This window comes from Punica granatum, chromosome 2, assembly GCF_007655135.1.
Source record: "Punica granatum isolate Tunisia-2019 chromosome 2, ASM765513v2, whole genome shotgun sequence".
NCBI classification, from domain to species: domain Eukaryota; kingdom Viridiplantae; phylum Streptophyta; class Magnoliopsida; order Myrtales; family Lythraceae; genus Punica; species Punica granatum.
This window is the reverse complement of record NC_045128.1, coordinates 8,124,960-8,143,489: the sequence shown is the minus strand read 5'-3', so window position 1 is coordinate 8,143,489 and position 18,530 is coordinate 8,124,960. Positions and strand designations below refer to the sequence as shown.

General features: G+C 40.0%; 2 protein-coding genes, 1 long non-coding RNA gene and 1 pseudogene across 7 annotated transcripts; 2 read left to right on the top strand and 2 right to left on the bottom strand.

Annotated features, from left to right (window-relative positions):
- Nucleotides 1-706: 706 nt before the first annotated feature.
- LOC116198000 lies at nucleotides 707-3,434 on the bottom strand (annotated as a pseudogene).
- Nucleotides 3,435-4,715: 1,281 nt separating this feature from the next.
- On the bottom strand, nucleotides 4,716-6,831 carry LOC116194289 (protein SRG1-like). The gene is made up of 4 exons (XM_031523063.1): nucleotides 6,496-6,831; nucleotides 6,002-6,249; nucleotides 5,507-5,834; nucleotides 4,716-5,146 (listed from the first exon to the last, which is right to left on the bottom strand). Exons 1-4 carry the CDS (start codon nucleotides 6,760-6,762, stop codon nucleotides 4,910-4,912), a joined length of 1,080 nt encoding a protein of 359 aa, XP_031378923.1. The 5' UTR covers nucleotides 6,763-6,831; the 3' UTR covers nucleotides 4,716-4,909.
- Nucleotides 6,832-8,774: 1,943 nt separating this feature from the next.
- Nucleotides 8,775-15,128, top strand: LOC116197498 (probable anion transporter 6, chloroplastic). 4 transcript variants are annotated; one of them, XR_004155053.1, is made up of 17 exons: nucleotides 8,775-9,318; nucleotides 9,957-10,102; nucleotides 10,396-10,495; nucleotides 10,718-10,770; nucleotides 10,982-11,056; nucleotides 11,149-11,229; nucleotides 11,356-11,426; nucleotides 11,547-11,614; nucleotides 11,744-11,859; nucleotides 12,033-12,069; nucleotides 12,216-12,311; nucleotides 12,423-12,564; nucleotides 12,691-12,743; nucleotides 12,868-12,954; nucleotides 13,061-13,130; nucleotides 13,498-13,936; nucleotides 14,487-14,623. XR_004155053.1 is itself a non-coding variant. In XM_031527660.1 (16 exons), the coding sequence occupies exons 1-16, from the start codon at nucleotides 8,944-8,946 to the stop codon at nucleotides 14,639-14,641; spliced, it is 1,725 nt and encodes a 574-aa protein (XP_031383520.1). In that variant the 5' UTR covers nucleotides 8,775-8,943; the 3' UTR covers nucleotides 14,642-15,128. The 4 variants fall into 4 exon arrangements, 3 of the variants coding, with proteins under 3 accessions (XP_031383520.1, XP_031383519.1, XP_031383521.1); XM_031527660.1 differs by lacking the exon at nucleotides 13,498-13,936 and having other exon boundaries at nucleotides 14,487-15,128; XM_031527659.1 differs by lacking the exon at nucleotides 14,487-14,623 and having other exon boundaries at nucleotides 13,498-14,085.
- A 1,067-nt stretch (nucleotides 15,129-16,195) lies between these two features.
- Nucleotides 16,196-18,530, top strand: LOC116197093. 2 transcript variants are annotated; one of them, XR_004154987.1, is made up of 6 exons: nucleotides 16,196-16,502; nucleotides 16,825-16,918; nucleotides 16,991-17,086; nucleotides 17,352-17,429; nucleotides 17,576-18,216; nucleotides 18,316-18,530. It is a non-coding gene; the product is annotated as an uncharacterized LOC116197093 (long non-coding RNA). The 2 variants fall into 2 exon arrangements; XR_004154986.1 differs by lacking the exon at nucleotides 16,825-16,918 and having other exon boundaries at nucleotides 16,201-16,502.

The window sequence follows — 18,530 nt, the reverse complement described above, 5'->3', positions numbered from 1 at the left end:
CAAAGCACATTGAGATAGATTATGACTTTGTTCAGGAGCATTTCATTCGAGGCTAGCTACGTATTTAGTTTATCAATTTTGATGATCAACTTGCTCATGGTCTTACTAAGGGACTGTCTTCTGCACGCTTCTCTGCTATTCGATCCAAGCTTCACGGGGAGAACTTCCCGTTAAGCTTGTGGGGAGTAATAGAGAAAATACTTAATTCAAATCCTAATTTTCCTTGTATACACGTTGTATTATAATCATGTAATTATTTTTTTCCATATACACGTCTTGTACATATCTATATTCAATACAATACACCTCATAAGATAAGTTGAGGTTTCAGCCAAAATCCTTTTAACTTTGACTGCTTCAGCTGCTGCTTTTTCTCCTCCTTCAGCTTTACGGACGAATCTCTCAGGCACAGTTTCGGGGCCGCCATTAGTGGCCGTGATGAGTTATTGGACTGTCTTCATCTCCATCTTCTTGGGTTGGGGTGTTGGCTCTTGCGGGGAATGATTCTGTGAAATATAAATTAATTTTGCCCATTTCTTGACGGCAACGTTTTTATTTGTTTTATCTTTATTTATTTTTGCTCGAATCTTTGTTTTATTTACATCGTCGACAATGAAACGTTTTTTATTAATCATCCAGCAGATTTGATCATAGAATGTGAAGCACGATTACGGGCAAAAGGTTATGGGTTCGATAAATGGGATGATTGGGAAAAATGTTTTGTGCGTACCCCTTAGGCCGACGAGCATGAGAAATATCAACAATCATTGGGATCAACAAGTTCCACACCCAACAACGACCTCGAGAAGGAGGTTCTCTTTCGTAAACCACTATCGATGAAGAATGATGACCCGATGACGACTTCCTGGGGCCGGTCTACCCAGTTTAGTAACTAACTGGCCAGGTAGTAGATGGCGAGAAACGAGAGCTGAGAGAATGGAATGCGCGAGTGACAAACCTAGAGAGGCCTCGGACTGATGGACCCGAATCGAAGGCATCTCGAGGCCGGGGCCAAAGCCGAGGATGAGGAGTAAGACAGCGCAGCTGGATTGCGAATTTGGCTCATGAGTAGAAGATGAGAAGCAGTTAGATAAAGCCTTTCCCAGATTCCGACCATCCCCACATGAAACAAGAATTTGCCTTTCTTCTTTCACAACTTGCTCTGCAAATTGTAATGCATTATAAAACCCAAAGGAAAGGAAACGAAAGAAAAAAGGATTAAATTTAATACGAGCTGGTGGTGGATTCTTACTTGTATTCTTTCACAATAATTGGGAAACTATCCTGGCCCATCAATGAAACAGGACTTGAGCTCCTCAACCTAGAGTTTCACAGCATCAATAGGTCTCTTCTCTCCCAGGTAGTAATGGAAGTAGATGCGAGCGTAATTCTTGACCTTCTTGTAGAGCCTGGGCCTCGACTCATCGATGAGCTCACTTGCAGGCTCAATCTCCGTCTCCGCATCTGGGGTGCAGAACATTGCCAGAGAGATCCGGTCGTGTTCCCTGCTCAGGATCGCACTGTGCATCGGGCTTTTGAACATACCGTTGGTCATCATCTGTCACAAGACCTTACCTTATTAAATACACTCACGTCATGTCCTCAAATATCATAAATGTAACAACACCTAGCGTCAGCAGATACTGAGCTCCATACCGACGAGCTTAATCCATCAGTATCCGAATAATTTGTATGTCAGCTAGAAAGTTACACGTACTATACAAAGTGTATCCTCGCTACGAATGCTTGTAACCGCGTATGTGGTGGGTTTAATTGGTAATTTGACAGTATAAGTAATAAAAAATGAAAATATCTGATATCGTCTGCAGTGCCATGGAATACGATTGATTAGCTAAATGTTTTTGAATCGAAGTTTTGTTCACTAAACCATATAAACCAACACCCAAATTCCAGTTCACCCATATGTAGTTTCATCTTCGGATTCGCATCTGATGTGTTTGGAAACCAAACTGCATGCGGTGCTCCAGTAACAAAGTTCAAAATTTAGTAGGATGGGATTCTTACCTCTACTTGATCACCTACATTGATGAGAAGAGCATGAGGAAGGACGGGGATTTTCACCCACCGGCCATCTCTCAGGAACTGAAGACCTTCCACTTCTTTGTCGGGCAGGACAATGGTGATAGCCGCCCCATCACTGTGCGGTTTGAGTCCGTAAACAAGTTCAGGTCTCGGACATCGTGGGTAGTAGTTGAATCTCGCAAACATCGTCACCTTTCCCCCCGAGCTTTTCCAGGAATGCATCGCTGTCCAAGTTGAGTGAGAGCGCCATTGCCTTAAACACGATATCGACCATCCCCCTTAGCTTTAAGGTATACTCATCAATTATTTCCCTGCATATATTTTTGTTGTTCTTAGCTAAATTGAGAAGTAACTGATATCAAAGCGCTCAAATTCAACTCGGGATCGAACAGCTTTCACAAACTCTGGCAAGTCCTCTCAAGGGAATAAGATTTTGATCATTCCATAGAGATTGATGCCTACCTAAAGGAATCCGGTTTTTTGGGCCAGTAATTGAGCTTACGCTGATCCTTGGGATATACAGTGAGATACAACCGATCGTTCCAATTGAGCACTTGTTGATCGGAGAGGACCATGTCGTTGCCATATCCTTCGATATTGTCATCTGCCCTCATGTATCTCTGCCTCTCTTCCAACGGAAGGGTGAAGAACTCCTTAGCAACTTCGTTCACTTGGTCTAGAAATGAACCAGTCATCCCATGGTTTATAGCCTGGGGAAAGATAAAAAACGAAAACCAATGCTAAATACCTTTCAAATTCATTCGTTATGGATGCTGCCGAAAGTACACAATCTAATGAAAGGCCAGAGCATTCAAAGAGGGTGTAGTGTTGTGGCGCTCCCCCTCGATACTCTGGGACTACCCGCCAAAGCAACTTGTGACTAGGGCCAAGCTGATGCCTGAACGAGTTAGTCTCAAGTCTCAAGGAATAGGCTGAGGACAACCTTGGAGTTTCGGCCGGAAAGAGAAAGGTCATAGCAGAGCCGATGGACATAAGTTTCGAGGTCTTCGTCTGATTTTGTCTTGTGGGTTATGGATGCTGACCTGAAAGCAGCCCCAAGAAGTGAGAGCAGAGTGAAAGCTCTGCAGCTCAGCAGCAGCTTCTGAAGAACTGGGAGGAGACAGAGGCAGAAGGCTCAGATCAATAACTGGAGCATCATCAGCCAATGGAGCAAGCCCGTCAGCAACTGCTTCTTGTTGATCTCCTCCTTCAGCTTTACGGATGAATCTCTCGGGCACAGTATCAGGGCCGCCATTAGAGGCCGTCGTCATGAGTTCTTGGACAGTCTTCATCTTCACCTTCTTGGTTTGTTGGGTGCTGTCTCTGTTTCAGCAGTGGAAGAGATTAGATGAGAGATTGGCAGACTGCAAGGCTCTGTTGGCTCCACACACCTTTTATTTTTATTTTTTTTCTTTATTTATATTATATAAATTTAGCTTTAAGACTTTATGGCTATATGGTGTTTTAGCAACATGTCTAATAATCCTAACATGATGATTCGAGTAATTCACGCATGTTTTATTATTGTCCGTTCATCAAACAAGGAAAAAAAGAGAGTAATTTTGCGCATGTTACTCTTATGTATGATCTCGAGTTCGACTCTCGTGATGGAGAAAATTCACCGTCGAGAGAATTTTATTTTTCAGAACAAACTTGTTTCAAATCTCTGAATTTAGTCAAAACTCATTAAATTTTCGAATATCATGTGTGCATACTAAAAAAGTGACTAGCAAAAACATATAATAAGAGTAACAAAAAAAAATCATAATAATCCATTAGGATTGACTCAGCGTCTAATATCATATGTGCACACCAAAAAATGTGGTTAGCAAAAACACATAATAATAGTCACCCAAAAGAAAAAACAGATAATAATAACCTATTAGGGTCGACTCAATGATCAAGGGGCACGACTTTCTTGGTGAGCATTTAAGTTCGAGTCATAAAAAAACTACCGATGTCAATTTTGGAGTTAAGTTGGACTCTTCCCGCAGTATAGGAGCCGCTTGTCGAGATTTGATACAGCACAAATACGGTAGTCGGTGTCCATTCACAATGTACAAAATTAGTAATTTACTTATTTTTTTTTTAGCAATCAATATGGGAGGAAGTAAAGAGAAACCGATTATCAGAAAAAAAAAGTGTATACTGTAAAGGCATGCGAATTTTTTGGTAATCTAAATGTTTCAAATTCGATACCGGTGTCCTTTTATTAGTTATTCGCAATTCTATTTTATTATATTAAATCTATGAGCCTCTTTTATAATTAAAAAAAAGCAACCAACTCCGCAAACTCGAATCTTCTATTTAGCATCATTTTGAAATTATGATGCAGCCTCCACCGCAAAAGTGATTCCAGGCGTACAAGAGAGAACCAATGAATTTCGATACATTTCGAATTATACTGGAATTATAGTTCTCATGATCCAACCAAAGAGGCTATTAGTTCAACACTTCTCAATGATTTAATTGATCTCGATCACGAATCCTTGGCCTTTCTCGATACGAGGCGTGTACTTTAACAAAACAAACTGTTTCGTCCATCGATCTAACAGAGGAAACCCGAAAAATGCACTTCTCTCCAAAATCATTTTTTCTAGAGACAAACATAAGAATTTCACAATCGCCTTCAATCATGCGAAAGGAAATCCCGAATTTCACCAGTGTCCGTCTAAGAAACAGAGTACCATATAGTGTACGTGAGAAAAGTGATGGTATCACATGGTTTATGCAAGAATTTCCCCCAAGATGCGCTGTTTGAAACTCTGCTCTTCTTGTTTTATTTTTACTAGTTTTCCCCGGAAATTTGGAAAACACCACAAAAAAGAAAGTGGTTTTCAAATATATTCTCCTCAGTTTTCTCAGCCTAAAGTTTCACAGCATCAATAGGTCTCTTCCCTTGCTGGTAGTAATGGAAGTAGATCTCTGGGTAATTCTTGACCGTCTTGTAGAGCCCGGGCCTTGACTCATTGATGAGCTCACGAGCGGGCTCGATCTCCGTCTCTGCGTCTGGGTAACAGAACATTGCCAAAGAGATCCGGTCATGCTCCGCGTTCGTGATTGCCCTGTGCATTGGGCTCTTAAACATCCCATTGGTCAATATCTGCAAGAAATTTGCCTCATCAAACGCAAATCATATCCTGAGTTAATAGCACGTAGCATCAGCGGATGCACACGCTCTGATGAGCCCAACAGATCAGTCACTGAGCAGTTTTGTCTGTTGGCTAGAAACTTAATCCTAATGTTTTCGAGAGCGACGCAGAAGACGGTTGATTAGCTAATGTTTTTAATTGTTCACTAAATCATATAATCCAATGCCCAGAATTCCGGTTGACACATAGTTTTTTCATCTTCAAATTCTTATCTGATGCCGTCGAAACCGAACCGCGATGCTCCAGCAAAAAGTTCAAACGCAGTATTCAAAGGGCTGCTAGAACTTTAGTTAGTAGGATAGAATTGTTACCTCTACTTGATCACCTATGTTGATGAGAAGAGCATGAGGAACAATGGGGATTTTGACCCACCGGCCGTCTCTCAGGAACTGGAGACCTTCCACTTCTTTGTCGGGCAGAACAATCGTGATAGACGACCCATCAGCATGCGGTTTGAGTCCGTAAACAAGGTCGGGTCTCGGACATCGAGGGTAGTAGTTGAATCGAGCATCCATCCTCACATTTCCCCTGAGTTTTTCCAAGAATGCATTGGTGTCCAAGTTGAGTGAGAGCGCCATTGCCTTTAGCACGATATCGGCTATCCCCCTTAGCTTCAAGGAATACTCATAAATTGTTCCCCTGCAGTTTATTCTTGGTTCTTAGCTGACTTTTAAGAACGAAATGATACCGAACTGATCAAATTTTAAAACTCGGATTCGAACAACTTTCACACGCTGGGGCAAATCCTCTCAACAATTCTCAAGGGAATAAAGATATTTTATCATTTCACACAGATTAATGACTACCTGAACAAATCGGGTTTTTGGGGCCAGTAATCGAGCTTACGCCGATCCTCTGGATATACCGTGAGGTACAGCCGGTCGGTCCAATCAAGCACTTGTTGATCGGAAAGGATGATGTCACTGCCATAGCCTTCCATATCACCATCTGCCCTCAAGTACCTCTGCTTCTCTTCCGACGGAAGTGCGAAGAACTCTTTCGCAACTTCCCTCACTTGGTCTAGAAACGAACCGGTCATCCCGTGGTTTATAGCCTGGGGAAAGATAACAATCGAAAACCGATGCTAAATACCTTTCGAATTATTCGTAATTGATGCTGCCAAAAGTACACAATCTTAGACACGTCATAACAACTCACAGTAGCCAGGATTAGTAGTATCAGTCAATAGGCTGAGAATATCCGTTTTGCTAGAAAAAGGAATGGTCATACCCGAGCCCCGCATTGACATAAGTTTCGAGCTCTACTCGTGATTTTTAGCTCGCGGGTTATGGATGCTGACCTGAAAGCAGCCCCAGGAAGTGAGAGCAGAGTGAAAGCTCTGCAGCTCATCAGCAACAGCTTCCGCAGAAGCAGGGGGAGGAGGAGACGGAGGAAGGAGGCTCAGATCAATGATGGGGGCTTCATCTGCTAATGGAAGAAGCCCGTCAGCTTCTGCTTCTGCTGCTGCTTTTTCTACTCCTTCAGCTTTACGGACGAATCTCTCGGGCACAGTTTCAGGGCCGCCATTAGAGGCTGCCATCAGTTCTTGGACAGTCTTCATCTCCATCTTCTTGGGTCGGGTGTCGGCTCCGTTCCAGCGGGGGAAGAGATGAGATCGGCAGACTGCAAAAGTAGACTTTTCTGCACTATCTTATATATATATATATATATATATATATATTCATGGAAGACTATTGATTCGAAGCACATTTTTTTATGTATAAAATTTTGACACTCACATCTTAAAAATTGAAAAAATTCATAGTTGATAAGTTTTACTCCTTGTGAGTAAATTCGGTTTGATTTTAGTTAATTACCATTCATTTGGCTTCCAAATATCACGGGTACATTCAGAAAAATATGTTTAACGAAGTATTTAGGCTCTATTTGGGGGATTTTGCAATGATTGTTTTTGCAAAAGCAATCCTTCCAGTCCTAGGATTTTCTTTTTTTGAGCAACATAGAAATTTATTATTGAAAAAAGTATTTTATAATATATATTGATATATAATGCGACAAATTTATTGTACAATAATATACTTCTTTCACCTTACCTTAATTTAACACTAGGTGAAGGTCCGAAAACGCAAGTTATGTATTGTTTACTACAATAAACCATAGAACGGGTAAGGTGACTTGCTCTTCTGAAATTCTTTAATTCTTTTTTCTGGTAGAAAGATGGGCCGTAACCCGGCTATAATGCACACAAAAGGAACAAGTAAAAGAAATTAAAAAATACAAAGGTAGGATATGGAAACTCCAACGATATTACCATTTTAATTTTGTCATTTTGAGACTTTTCATCCTCTTTTTTCTTCATTTGTTCAGAATTTTAAAATGTTTTATGTCATTGTCATTTTTTAATTGAATGTTTTTGTCAAAACATAAAAATAGAAATAATAATGAAAGGCTATAAACGGCTTAAGGGAAGGAAATTTTCCTCACAATAATGGGGAAGTCAGGTAAAATACCAAAAACTAACGTCCCATTTGGATTCAAAAATATAAATTTTTAACTTTAACTTTAACTCAACACATTATATAATAAAAATATACATTTTTTAATTCAAAAATTTTAATTTTAACTTTAACTCATTACATTACACAATAAAAATACACGTTTTCCATGTCAAATTTATAATCACATCTCATTTGTCCTTTTCTACAATCAAAATCAAAATTAAAATCATAATAAGTTTAACTCTGAATCCAAACGGCCAAACCCCACTGTTCTGAAAGTTCTTTTACACACACATATATACATGTATATATTATATACTACTATGATAAGTAGAAAGTTCTTATATCTTACCAGAGCACCGGAGCATAAATGGCAGTTGGTTGTCCTTTCCCAACTAATTATAAGAGAAGATAAATACCACTCGATCCACAAACTCGGATCTCCTACTCAGTTGCGATTCAAAACAATAACTCTTCATACTAGGAGAAATTTACTACTTAGTATACAAATTCAACTCAACTAGATTAGGTGAGGAAGTTCGATTGAATTAGTCGGGGTCCAATTGAATTTTCGAGTATCATGATTCACGCTAAAAAAAATAATGACTTCCCCTATGAATAGCAATTCCTAGCCAAACGAGAAAACCAGTGAAAGATTTTGGATTTATTTCAAATTAGACAAAATTTATAGTCCTCATGAGTCCAACCAAATAGATATACTACTTCAATAATTAATTCAATTCTTATCACAAACCCTCAAGGTGTGTTTGGTTTCAGAGTTAATATAACTTTAATTTTGACTGTGGAAAAAAAAAATAATTGTATAGTGTGTTGAGTTAAAGTTAAAGTTAAATTTTTTGTGATTTTAACTGTTATCAAACGGAACATGAGTATTTCTCATCGTACGACGCGTATGCTTCTACGACTGCTGTTGATCTAACACGTGGAACTCGAAAATCACTTTCCTACAAATTCATTTCACTAGAGACCGGCATTGGAATAGAAAATGCAAGATGATTGCACCAATTGCATGGATGGGTGTTTGGCCCAAATTGCAATTCGGGTCGGGTCGGGTCCAAAGTCTCCAGTCAAAGAAGATGAAGAACATATTCCAATAGATACCATTTTCATGGGAGCCACAATCTCCGTCCTCCGTCGCGTGGCCCCTTCAAGTCTCTCTCTCTCTCTCTCTCTCTCTCTCTCTCTCTGTTTTTCTAATAGAACTCTGTTAATTAGCCAATTCATGTTCAGTTTCCGAGGCCCATTTGTTCAAAGTATAAGCTTCAGCTATGGCCAGCTTGAGGCTGATGAGAGCTGACGAGCTCTGCCTCCTCCCTCGCCCCACCGCCTCGCAGAGCTCACTCTTCAACACCCCCTTCCGCGCCCACCGGACCCAGCTAGCTGCCTCAAAGAACCGGCCTAAGTTCCGGGTTCTCTCGAGCATCAGGGAAAGAGAAGCAGCCGTCAAGGAGAACGAGAGGGTCGCCAAAGGGGAGGTCCCTCTGGTCCCGGTCCGGGACCCGGATGATTCCGGCCGGGTCTCTTCATCATCCGCAGATGAAGTGGGGTTTGATGGGAAATGGCCGCCGTGGAAGAATCTGCCCCAGAGATACAAACTCATTGGCACCACCTCACTTGCTTTTGTCATCTGCAATATGGATAAGGTAAATTTTCTTAAATTGAAAATAAAAAAAAAACATTTGTTTCTGTTCCTTCTTCGTTGTTGATGATGTTTTTTTTTTTCTCTTTTCATTTAAAGGGTTAACGGTTCAGAAATTCAAAAATAAAATAAAAAAGCTTTAACTGGTTGGAAGTTTCTATATTTGTATTTTAATTACATCCTTGCTCTGAAATGATTTTAATTACTTACATTCATATTTGCTTCTACCCGTGTTTATTAATTAAGAAGGCTTCACCAAGTATCTATCCTTGATGAGGAAAGGGAACAAGACAACGCCAATCAAAGTTCATTTAATTAGTATGTGAAATTGTGTCTTTTTAGGTGTAAAATGTTGTTTAATGGAAATTCATGAGAATGTGGGTATTATTTTACCCAAGATTACGGAAGGGCGAAATAAATTAAAATTTTAAAAGTGGGGTAGAATTTACCTTGGCAGCCTAACATATTATAGCTATTAGACTGCAAAGAAACAGGATAATTTTTTCCATTGTGATTCTGAAAATTCAGGACTAAAGTTGCCCCTTTGACAGAGTTCCTCTGATAATCTTCATTGATGGGCAACGATGCACTGTTAGTCATTGCATTTTTTGACAGAGTTGTTTTGTTTGTACAATGATGCAGGTGAATTTGAGTGTTGCTATAATTCCGATGTCCCACCAGTTCGGGTGGAATTCTTCAGTCGCAGGGTTGGTGCAGTCATCCTTCTTCTGGGGGTATGCTCTGAGCCAATTGCCAGGCGGGTGGCTTGCCAAGATATTTGGTGGACGGTCAGTACTCGATGCCTCCTCTGTATTTAGTGAAATGAATCCCTTCCTTATGTAAATACTGGCCCATCCTTGTGGAAGGAATTTTCTGTTTAGTGTTACTGATAAAATGGGGGATTCCACCATAGTTTACATCTCAGGTTGATGGTAAATTGATGTTTCTGAAACTAGGCCCAACACCACCTATCATTTTCTTTTTCATTTTCCAATACTGAAGAGTTATTCAAAATTCATTCTGAGTGGTGCAGTCATATTTCAGCCTTCGTGGTTTTTTCTTTTCCTTTTTCTTTGTACAGTAAAGTTCTTGAGATTGGAGTGCTCGTGTGGTCATTGGCAACGGCTCTTGTTCCTGTCCTTGCAGGTTTTATGCCTGGACTGCTATTATCAAGAATCCTGGTATGTTAAGTCGCTATGATAATTTTCTCTACTTGGCATATTTTCTTCCGGTACTTGGAGATTCTCTTTTCCCTCTTAAATCTAATTTATGGATGCACCATTTTATGCACTTCTATGAAAGTTTACCTCCTCTCGTAAACATTGCCTTCTTTTTGCATAGAAGATATTTCCCATATTTTCTCTACTATATTACGTGTTTATTTTCTTTCCCTGATGTGTTAGGTTGGAATAGGAGAAGGGGTTTCTCCATCTGCTGCAACTGACCTTATCGCCAGGCACGTACGAATTTCATTCCAGTTCCGAAAATTTCCAACTCATGAAGCTTGAATCTTTGTTTAGCTTTTGCTTCTCTTTTGTCTCGTTTTTGGGCAAAATTTTGCTTCTTACTGAAGCATAGCTAGGTTTAAAGCAAAAAATGAAAAAGGAAAGAAATTCATATGTTTAAGTTAAATATGTTTGTTCATCCATGTCAAAAATAACTTGCAGGAAAATGCCATTGGAAGAGCGTTCACGGGCAGTATCGTTCGTTTTTGGTGGTCTAAGTGTTGGAAGTGTTACAGGGTAAGTTGTTGTAGCTGGTAATTAAGTATTAACCTTAACAGCAGAAAGCTATGAAACCTTCACAAATTGTTCAATTTCTGATGATCTTGCAGGCTTCTTTTGGCTCCTCCATTAATCCAAAACTTTGGTTGGGAATCTGTATTTTACCTGTTTGGATTTTTAGGGATAGCATGGTAAGCCTCAATGATCAACAAATGTTATCCATTTACAAAATTAGTCACATTCTTTACCTTTCTTTCCTTACTCTTGAATGAGGATCTGACTTGAACTGATCCGTGATAACGAAACATTCTATGTAGGTATTTCGGGTTCCAGCTCATTGAGCAAGAAGAGCATAAGGGACCTTCAGTAGCCTCGGTATCATTTTCACGTGAGCTCTCAGTTATATTACGCATGTTGCGGGATTAGTCATAATTAACACTTTACTCCTTGTTTGGCACTTTATTGTAAATTATGGACTATTAAGATGATTATTTTATCTGTTTGATAGGATCTCAACCTATGTATATGAATAGATCATGGGATACCTCTTTGAAGGAGTTGGGAGGGACACTAAAGGTATTCCTGGGATCCTGTTATAAGTTTCTGTTTATATCATAATCAACTAACATGACTTTCCATTAAAATAGAGACTAATTTCTTAGTTGTAAGCTAAAACTAGCGTGCTTGATTGATTTATCATGATAGGATGTGCCTTGGAAGGCGTTCTTCAAAACTCCAGCTGTGTGGGCAATGATTTATACTCATTTCTGTGGAAGTTGGGGTCATTATACTTGTCTTTCTTGGCTTCCGACTTATTTCAGGTAGGAGCAATACAATATTCAAAACGTTAACCATTTAATTATTATCTCTTTTGGGTTTACATCATGTTCGGATTCTGATATACCCTGTTGCAGAAAATTTTGTTTATCACGCCAACTTCTTTGAATTGTTCTACAAGGGAAACTTAAAATTGTTTTTTTGCTTGTAATGGCAGTGAGGAGTTGAACCTGAATTTGACGGAAGCAGCCTGGGTAAGCAATTATGTGTCTTTGTTCATTAGGCTCGAAATCAATAATTTATACATTTTCGAGAAGTCCATTGATGGCATTCATTAGAAGATAAAGTAAGCTTATAGTTATTGAAATGCCCTTTAAAACTCACAGGAATTCATTGCCAGGTCTCAATCCTTCCCCCACTGGCTTCGGTCTTCGTCACAAGCGTTGCCTCGCAGTTTGCTGACAATTTGATCTCAAATGGGACCGAAATAACTAAGGTTCAGACAAGAGTTCATATCATTAGTTCCCCTCTACTATAAACATATCCTGTTAGGTTTTGACCTTTTGTGTTTGCCTGTTGGTCCTTTTATTGTTTTCTTAATGTTCAGGTCCGAAAGATTTGTCAAAGTATCGCATTCTTGGCTCCAGCAATATGCATGACACTTTCTTCTGTAGATCTCGGACTGGAACCATGGGAAGTTGTTGGGATTCTAACAGGCGGCTTAGCCCTCTCAAGTTTTGCCTTGTCAGGTACTAAAATTTGGGGCATGCTAATTGAAAAATATTGATTTTATACTAAAACGAGATAAATAGAAATTCTATTCTTTGTTGCCATTTTTATTTCAAGAATCACGAATTCATCCTTTATTTTCTCAGGACTATATTGTACTCATCAAGATATGTCACCTGAATATGCTAGTATTCTCCTGGTAAGGTTTATAAGCCCGTTATTTTTCCCCTCAGATTATTAGGATAAAGCATAATGGCTACTTCTGATGTTAAACCCTTCGTGTCTGTTTTCAACACTCCGAGCATTAAGTGCTTTCATTTCAGGGCATAACCAACACCGTGGGGGCAGTTCCCGGGATCATTGGAGTCGCTCTCACTGGTTTTGTCCTCGATTCAACTCATTCTTGGAGTGTAAGTTCCTCACTCATTCTACTTTTAAAGCTCATACGCATCCCAACCAAGTAATATCACGTGCTTGATCTGTTCATCATAATAATACCAAGTTTGTCTGCTGTAGATCTCGTTATTTGCGCCTTCTATCTTCTTCTACCTGACCGGGACAATCGTCTGGTTGTCGTTCGCAAGCAGTAAGCCTCAGAACTTCTCCAAGGCAGACCGATGAATTCTTTAGAAAATTGGGCTTCTTTTGTCTCTCTCTATATAGAAGGATGTAGATTTTTCTCTTCATAGCTCCACGGTGCTTAATATTGTATAGTAAGATGTCTGACTGAGATATCATAATATATTCTTGTTCCATTCAAAAACAAAAAAAAATTATTTATTGAACTTTATTCCCTCAGAGGATTAAACCTAAGACCTGAGACATATCTAAGCAGGGGAAAAAGAAAAAAAGGAACACAAAAAAGGAAAATAAATATGAAAATTAGATGAAAATAAAAATTATTCTAATGCTTCCCTATTGCTTTGCAATTATCCCTGACCAATGGCCCAAAGGAAGGCTGGAAGGGAAACATCTTAGTCCAGCAATCCTCGGGGATGGCCACAAAGGCCTGGCAACAGTCTCCACCGATTTGGCTTACACTCCCGGAGTATGCGAAATCGAGAATCTGCCATATACAGCCTTTGATTCCCTTCAGGCTGGCCCAGCACCCTGCTCCGGTCAATGGTGGAGGCCCTGGGAGGTTGACAAGAGGTGACGGTGACGTTGCCGATTGTTGCGACGTGGGATGTGGTGGCGTCAGGTCCTCGTCGGGTTCCCCAGGCTCTGGGGCCAGATGGGCTAGCCCAGGTGATGGGAGGATTGCCATCAAGAACATGGTGATGAACAGCAGGAAATATATAGTTCGAGATTTCATGGCGGTGTTCATGAATTTTGATCCACAAGGACCAGGAAGTTTTATCGATTGATTTGGGCGATGTTCTTGAAGTTGAGGTGAATTTATAGCAGATGAGTTCTGCTAATAGCTTAACTGATGAAAATGTTTTATTGCTCTGAATTGAATGTGATTTGATTACAGCGGGAGGTAAATGGTTTTCTAACAGTCAAAATTTATATAACGAAAATATCTCATTGGTTCTTTCTCGACATGTAATTATGAGAAAGCTTGATAATTTCTGATTTTCTCATCACCATACGCAAAAAACTGAAAGTAAATTTTGCAAAGTCCGCAAAGGGAAGTTAAATGAAACTTTTTAATATCTAGCTAGGGTGGTGAAGGCAGTTGATGAGTACACATGGTTGGATCCCTCTCTTCTGTTATCAGTAATTGAGCTCGGACCACTCGATATATTATTATCGGGTGGCACCCTATAAAGCAAATGCCACTGCGTTGCATTAAACATTCTCGAAATGTATCAAACTTTTATATTTGCACTAGCTCATAATATTATGCGACTTTTTTATATCTTAAGCAACTAGTAAGTAATGATGTCTAAGATATATATAAAGGTTAACATTTAATCTTGCCTTCCGAATTTGGCAGTTCTGGGAGGCACGGATTGTCCTGCAGTCAGCCGAGGTGGTGGTGGCGGGCTTCCCGGGGAGGCCCATCGTCCGGTTGCTGTGACTTCCGTAGGAGGTGGAGTACATTCCAGTTGCATAATTAGGGCACAGAGGTCCTTAACTATGGCAAGGTAGTTGGGGCTGGAAGGGAACAGAATGGACCAGCAATAGTCGCGGAGCCCGCTGATGGCCTTACAGCAGGGGAGTGAGGTTGCTGATTTGCCTGGTGAAGATTGTCCCGTTGATCTCTGAGATACAACCTGGTACATCCCTCATCAAAGAGAAGCATCGGAGCAGGCTCGAAGGGTTCTGAGCTTGGGTTGGTGCAGGAAATGTCAACGACATCAATGGTATTATCAGGGCCAAGGTTATGGTTTTCATCGCCGTGACAGGTTGATTAGGGATACAATGAGAGTGTTTTCCGGTGGAAGGAAAAGGCTTTGAGATGAGATGTATATACACAACCGATACCGGGCTTTATGACCGTAGTTTCCCGTAATGTATGTGTTTGACTGGGTTTTCCCCATTAGCACGTCGTTGGCATTGCCTCGGAAGGGCCAGAATAATGAATTGGGATTCAAAGACAGTATTGTGGGAATTTTTCATGGGTCCTTTCCGAAAATGTGATGTTTTACCGGGGGGGGGGGGGGGGGGATGGACCTGAACTTTTCAGCCATGATGTAGTTTTGGGAACGATGAACCTGAATATTTGTTATGAATCTACATAAATATATTGAGCGGACTTGTTTTATGTGTATGTTTCCTCTCATTATCACCTGTTTGGCATGTTAAGAAAAGATGATGGATCAAAAGAGAGTGTTTTATCAGTAGACGAATTGTGCAAATGAGATGTAAATTTTGGAAATTGGTTACTTCCTGGGGAAAAGGAATTGTCATATGGAAGCATGATTTCCCAAGTCTTTTGTACTGATACTCGGTTTTCAGGAATCCTCCATAAAGAGAGTCGACTGTATTGCAGTTTTCTGATAATATAAACATGTTGATTTGTTATGTTTCGAGCTTTTATTGAGGTCGCCTAATGAAACCGGTGTTTTTTAGATAGAACATGGCTTGACCAGGCGCCAGGCGGTGAAATTCAGCCAGGACTCACTCGTCGACCCCAAAATGTAAAGAAACCAGCGTGGCCAAAACCATAGTAGGGGAGAGCCAAATGGTGCCGGCGGTCCAAGTGGATACCGATCCACCATTTGCTAACTCCAATCAGCTGAACGCTGGCAGGATTCCATAGGCGAGCTCGATCTGCAGAAATTTGGAAATTGCAAAATTTCCATTGCCATGCATGCACCAAGAGCCGATCAACTCCCACTTTGGAGCTGAAACAATGCTGGTTGAAGCCGTCGAGAACCTAAATATAATAATAATAATAATAATAATAATAATAATAAAATGCATTCACTATCTCTTGATTTTGAACAAGCCGATGTGCAGGTACGGATTAGTCTAAGAATAAAATTACATTCTCTTTAACAATCAAATCCAAAGTAAGTAACATATCGGTTATGGTACAGATGTATAAACTCCGTATGGGGTGTTGCCTCCGTCTAATGCAAGCGTGACATTCTTTTGCAAGAATCAATACAAGAGATCGCATTATATCATGGACAGGATGAGTGCTGTAATGCTTTTTGGAAGGTAGAGTTGTAAATATAAATCCAAACTGTTCCTATAAGAAATTATTACATGAACTCAATTGACCACGTCAATGATGAACGAAGCAAGTCGTGTTTCTGCAGAAACCCTGAAAACCGTACTCACCGAGCAGATGACCTGCAGGTTTCTGCAGTGTGCTCTCCATTGGTGTTTGGCTAATTCATCATGAAGAATCTGAAGCTTTCCATGGAGGCGTCTCTGAACGGCAAGCTCCAGTCAGAAGACGAAGTGCTGTTGTTCCTCTGCCTTTGATATTGAGCGGAACCGGCTGATCTTCGCTTCCTCCGCGAACTTCATATACACAACGGAGCTGTACTTGTTCCAAGTGAGTTTCTTTACCAGAAACCTTGCAGTTAGAGGTTTCAGTACTCGGTCTTTTATCCCCCTATATCTTTTGCCATGTTTGAGCTTCGAAGCTTCAAAAATGAGCTCAAATATTTGAGATCAATGTTCCACCATGATGCTCGATCGATTAAAGAGGCAATCAATCCAAGCAAAAAAGAAGAACCCAGAAATCAATACGATCGATGTCATTCCCAGCTCAAACTACAGATCAACTTCGTTTAGGATTTTAGATAAGCAGAAGAATAAATACACCAAAAGATGGGAGCTAAATGAATTGAATTCTATTTTGTTTCTGATGGCAGTGAGGAGTTGAACCTGAATTTGACAGAAGCAGCCTGGATAAGCTAGATCTATATAACATATTTGTGTGCATTAGGCTCGAAATCAATAACTAAGGTATTAATTAGAAGATAAAGTAAGTTTATAGTTATTGATATGATCTTTAAAACTTATGGAATCCATTGCCAGGTCTCAATCCTTCCCCCACTGGCTTCAGTCTTAGTCAGGAGCCTCGCCCTGCAGTTTGCTGATAATTTGATCTCAAAAGGGGTTGAAACAACTAAGGTTAGACATCGTATCATTAGCTCCTCTCTACTATGCATATCTTGTAGTTTTAACTTTAAATGTTTTCTTTGTCGGTATTTTCTCTATTATTTGAGCTTGTTTGGTAGGAGGGAGAGAAAGTTATATAGAATTTTCGAGAACTTCCATAGAACTTTCTTTTCCTCCGTTTCCCTCAATCCAAAAGGAGGGTTAATATTCATGTCTGAAAGATTTGTCAAAATTAATGCATTCTTGGCTCCAATATGCATCACACTTTCTTCTGTAGATCTCGGGCTGGAACCATGGGAAGTTGCCGGGATTCTAACGGGTGGCTTTGCTGGCCTCTCAAGATTCGCGCTGTCAGGTACTGAATTTCAGAAAAGTACCGATTCATTGATATTGTTAATTCTCGTTCTCTCTCTCTTAATGAGACACTCGAACTTACCAAAGCACACATCTGTAGTTTCTTGTGCATAAAGGAATTCTAATCTGCAACTTTCACATCTGTAGTTATGCAGCAACTTTCACACAAGCACAGAAGGAGGAGAAGAAGAATGAGAGATAAAGAATCCTTTTCTTCATTCATCAAAACACATCATACTTAATCTGTCTGATACAACACACATATATGTAGGCAGAGTAACTGCCAACTAACTGCCCCCTATGGCTAGTTACATTCAAATTCAAAACATCACACACTAACAGACACACATTTAACTTTCTTGAGACAAATAACTGCCCACAGACGCAAAAAAATAAAGACTATAAATGAATAAGGACATGATATGGATCAGTGACTGATCCAAACTTCCAATAGATAGAACGAGAATTAGCATTATGTTTTTCCTTTGTTGCTATTTTGTTTAATCAAGAATGACGAATTAGTGTTATGTTTCTTCTTTGTTGCTAGTATTCTCTGGTAATAAGATTTATAAGCCGTTATTTAACTTATTTTCGACCTCAGATTATCACTAGAAAGCAAAATGGCTACTTCTGATGTTATCCCTTCACGTCTGCTTTCGACACTCCCGGGAGTCCAGAGCATTTAAATGCTTTCATTTCAAGGCATAGCCAACACTGTTGGGGCAGTTCCCGGGATCATTGGAGTTGCTCTCACCAGTTATCTCCTCTGTTCGACTCATACTTGTAGTGTAAGTTCGACACCTGCTGTACTCCCACACCTACATATTTCTCGACCATTTAAATCTTGCCTTGATCTCTGCATCCCATAATACCAAGTTATGTTGTAGATCTCGTTATCTGCGCCTTCTATCTTCTTCTACCTGACTGGGGCAATCGTCTGGTTGTCGTAAGCGAGCAGAGAGCCCAGAACTTCCCAAGAGAGATCAATGAAATTCTTCCCGTAATCGGTGATTCCTTTAGTCTCTCTCTATACAGAATTGGATGTAAAATTTTCTCAACTCCAGAATGCTTCATATATATTTACTAGACTTTTTGACCCGTA